At 46.3% G+C, this 4,243-nt stretch overlaps 1 protein-coding gene across 1 annotated transcript; it reads left to right on the plus strand.

Annotated features, from left to right (window-relative positions):
- The first annotated feature begins 2,147 nt into the window (after positions 1-2,147).
- LOC125312930 lies at positions 2,148-4,004 on the plus strand. Its single transcript, XM_048273016.1, has 2 exons — positions 2,148-3,638; positions 3,762-4,004. Exons 1-2 carry the CDS (start codon positions 2,148-2,150, stop codon positions 4,002-4,004), a joined length of 1,734 nt encoding a protein of 577 aa, XP_048128973.1.
- The last annotated feature ends 239 nt before the right edge of the window (positions 4,005-4,243 follow it).

Here is a 4,243-nt window from a genome sequence, read left to right on the forward strand (position 1 = left end):
TAATGCGTATTAACGCGGGGTTTATAGTCGATCGAAGTATATGATGAGTATTTATACACATCGTACCCTTATGCGATAATCATGGGGTTTGTGCCCGTCCCGAGGCGTATTAACGCGGGACCGACTTGAGGCGTACTAACGCGAGTCTATGAATTGAGATGGTAACCCGATACATACTAACGCGGGTGCTATATGTATATATGTTGTTAAGCCTCAGGCAATAATCGCGGGCCTAATTGTTGAGCATTTTGAGCAACATGGAGTTTATTGCTACGTGTTGTGATTTAATTGCTATTAAGTGCCTAAGTTGAAGTTCGGTCTTAGTGATGATTTGACCACCGATTGAGAGCATGTGCCGTGCCGGTTTAATTCAACCCGAGTTATAATAGGAATTGTCCTATGATTATTCTTGTTAATTTTTGTGTCCTATAAATTACTCGGAGGTACTGTAGACCTAGGGTAAGCTTAGGACGAACTTAATGGGATTAAATCTCACCCCGTTGTGGGACCTACTTCTCGGACCTCAAACCCCGACCATGCCGCCTATTCGTTTTGGGGAGTCGATGAACATCACGACGACAACCGCCAAGTATCCCGTGGAGAGAATAAGGTTTATATTAGGAAAGGAAGTATAGTTTGGGTCGATGAAGGGAGTGACGATTGGAAACCTCATCTCTTTGAGGCATGGTTTTACCGAGATGACGATACAACTTTTGGGCCGATGAGGATCTATGATATATCGAGGAGCCTAATCCCCGGGTGATGCAACCCGATGCCTTCTGATGGCGAAGTGTTTGACCCCATTCTCGCGCCCGTAGTTGGCCAACCGCATCCTCCGAGTCCCGCCGCCGATGCAGAGATCGTGGAACCCTCTGATGTCGAAAGCGAACCTGGAGAACCTCTTGAGTTGGAGGCCATTGACGAAGATGATATTCACTTCCTACTGGATCCAGATTTCGAGCATGTGAAAGAGGAAGAAGAGGAATTTGTTCCAATGGACTCTAAGTCAAACGCTTACGCAAAGTACAAACCAGATGCCGATGAGGACCTATCCGAGGATAGCGAGCCCGGTCCCTAGGTATAGCTGTAGTACCTAGCTTTTGATGTTCCTTTGGGTTTAAGTCGTAAAACCCTTTTGGTTTGTACCACCTTCGTCGAACCCCTAGTCTTTTATTTTATTCCTCGTGTTGTAAGACTCTTTGTGTTATGTTATAATGTTTTCCTTAAGTTATCTTATTTCAATTTGTACGAAGTTTTGGTTTTATGCTTCCACTTGTGCATATCATGCCATGTTAAGTTATACGTCGTTGATCCTAGGTTTAACCTTCCCGAATGACCATAGTAGGATGTTGTCAAGCCCGAAGGGGAATCGAGGCGTGACATCCCAATTGAAATGGTATCAGAGCAAGGTCAGCTCGATCCAAGTTGATTGAGGTTTGGAGTAATAAGGAGTGATGACTTTAGGATGACTGGGTAGCGAGACCTTGGGAATTCGCTAGAGTTAGACACGAAATGCATGTCATGAGATTTGGCGCTTGTGACCGGCATATTGGATTGGCATCACCTTATGTGATTATAAGACCGTAGAACTTCGCACTTAGCACCGATTGTTGTGGCTTGGTGTACTGTTTAACAAACGAGTAGACGATTGATTGTGATTTTGTTGAGCTGCAGATGCGTCCGGACTCGAGGTATGAATATGAACCTTTGAGTGTGATTCTTTTGGTTGCTTGGTTGTTTGCCTGTTGAGTTGTTCGCCTGGTTCTGACCGCCGCCTTGATGTATAACTTAGGCCCGTTAAACTTAGTCGTTGGTTTAGGTCTCTAATTCCTGGATGGAAATATAGGAGTTTCGGGTATTGTAAGGATTAGCAAGGATGAGCAATCGGAATAGAGGAACAAGAGGGGCTTCTAGCTCAAGGGCACTAGTAGTAGAAGACCCGAGAATTGATAGAGTTCTTAGCCGCTGCCATTGCTCGGGCCGGCGAGGCTGTTGTGGCTGCCACCAACTTGGCAAATGGGAACACTGGAGGGAATTGGAATAATCACGGAGGAGGAAATGAGAATGTGAATCATCGGATGAGCCAACCGGTAGAATAGTTCCTAAAGTTGAAACCGGCTCGGTTTGATGGTGCCGAAGATCCGGAGATGGTGCCTCGATGGATCGAGAAACTAAAGAAGGCTTTAGAAGTTCTAGGGTGCACGGATGAAGAAAAAGTGACCCTCGCGGTTTACCAACTAGAAGGTACCGCCGATGATTGGTGGAAGGCCACCGGAGGAGGAGTTTTTCTTGAGGGCACCGCCCTTAACAGGACCGCCTTCACCGAGGCGTTTAATGGAAAATACTCCTCGGAAACCGCTCAAGAACGGAAGCCGATAGAGTTGCAACAGCTTCGCCGGAACCAACCGACGATCGACCAGTATGAAGCGGAGTTTACGAAACTGTCAAGGTACGCGTCGAGAATGGTGGAGAATCCGATAGATAAAGCACAAAGGTTTCGAGATGGACTGAGGCCTAACCTTCGTAGCCAAATGATAGCACTAAACTTGAGGACCTACAACAAAATGTATGAACGAGGTCAAATGATCAAAAGGGACATGAAAGATAGGGCTGCCTCATCTGGATCTCCTATTATGGACAATCGACAATTTGGCAATAGGCCAATGGAAAATAACAAGCGCTTTGTCCCTCCAATCGGGAAGAATATTGGGAAGCCTGTTCATCGCTCCAACTGGAACTGTCGCCTGTGCGGGAGAAAGCATGGAAATGGACCTTGCCCAAATAGGACGGGTGTATGCTTCAAGTGTGGCCAGGTGGGCCATCAAATGAGAACCCGCCCGAGTCAAGCTTCGAGACCACGGTTTCAAGGACAACGACCCCAATATGGACTGCCAGCAAGAGCTGCTCCGTCGAATAACCAAAATAGGCCGCCAGCTCAAGGACGAGTCTATGCTGTGGCGCGTAAGGAGGCGGAAAATGCGCCCGGCGTGGTTACTGGTACGGTTACATTATGCGATCATGCTACCTATGCATTGTTTAACCCCGAAGTATCGTATTCATTTGTGTTTGCACGGTTCGCCGAATTGGCTAAGATGAAATTGGAACCGTTGGGTGTAGTATTGCATGTTACCACCCCATTAAAGGATAAAGTATTGGTTTCACTAGGATGCTCGGATTGTAAGATAGTAATTGGTGGTAGTGAAGAAATAATAGACCTAGCTGTGTTGACCATGTATGACTTTGACGTTATTATTGGGATGGATTGGTTGGGTAGGCAAGGGACTGTTATGGATTGTGGGAACGGGGTGATCGGGTTTCACTCGACCGATTTCCCTAGATTCAAATTTGTAGGAAGTCCGGGAGGGACCTCGATCCCTTTAATCTCGTCATTGGAGGCGACTAAGTTGTTAGACGAGGGGTGCCAAGCCTATCTGGCTGTAGTAGCGGACTCAACAATCGAGGAACCAAAGTTGGAAGACTTAGTTGTGGTGCGCGAGTTTCCGGACGTCTTTCCTAAGGAGTTACCGGGATCGCCACCTGAGAGAGAGATAGAGTTCATGATCGAACTAGCTCCTGGGACCGAGCCAATCTCGAAAGCACCCTATAGGATGTCCTTGTTGGAGTTAAAGGAATTAAAGGTTCAGATACAAGAACTACTGGACAAATGATTTATTCGTCCAAGCGCGTCGCCATGGGGAGCGCCGGTGTCATTCGTAAGGAAAAAGGACAAGTCTTTACGGTTGTACATTGACTATAGACAGTTGAATCAAGCCACTGTCAAGAATAAGTACCCGTTACCAAGGATATACGACTTGTTTGATCAGCTGCAAGGAGCATCCGTGTTCTCCAAACTAGACATAAGGACGGGTTACCACCAGTTGAGGATTAAGAAGGAGGACATACCGAAGTCGGCTTTCCGGACAAGATATGGGCACTACGAGTTTATGGCCATGCCATTTGGATTGACTAATGCCCCAGCCGCCTTCATGGATTTAATGCATTGAGTATTCAAGAAATTTCTGGATCATTTTGTTATCGTATTCATAGACGATATATTGATATACTCAAGGAGCCTCGAGGAGCATGAGCAACACTTAAGAATAGTCCTACGGACCTTTAGAGAACACGCGCTTTACACGAAGTTTAGTAAGTACGAGTTTTGGTTAAATGAAGTAGCATTCCTTGGACATGTAATCTCTGGAAATGGGATCTCCGTGGATCCTTTGAAGATCGAAGCTGTTAC

The sequence above is a fragment of the Rhodamnia argentea genome, chromosome 11, assembly GCF_020921035.1.
Source record: "Rhodamnia argentea isolate NSW1041297 chromosome 11, ASM2092103v1, whole genome shotgun sequence".
Classification (NCBI taxonomy): Eukaryota; Viridiplantae; Streptophyta; class Magnoliopsida; order Myrtales; family Myrtaceae; genus Rhodamnia; species Rhodamnia argentea.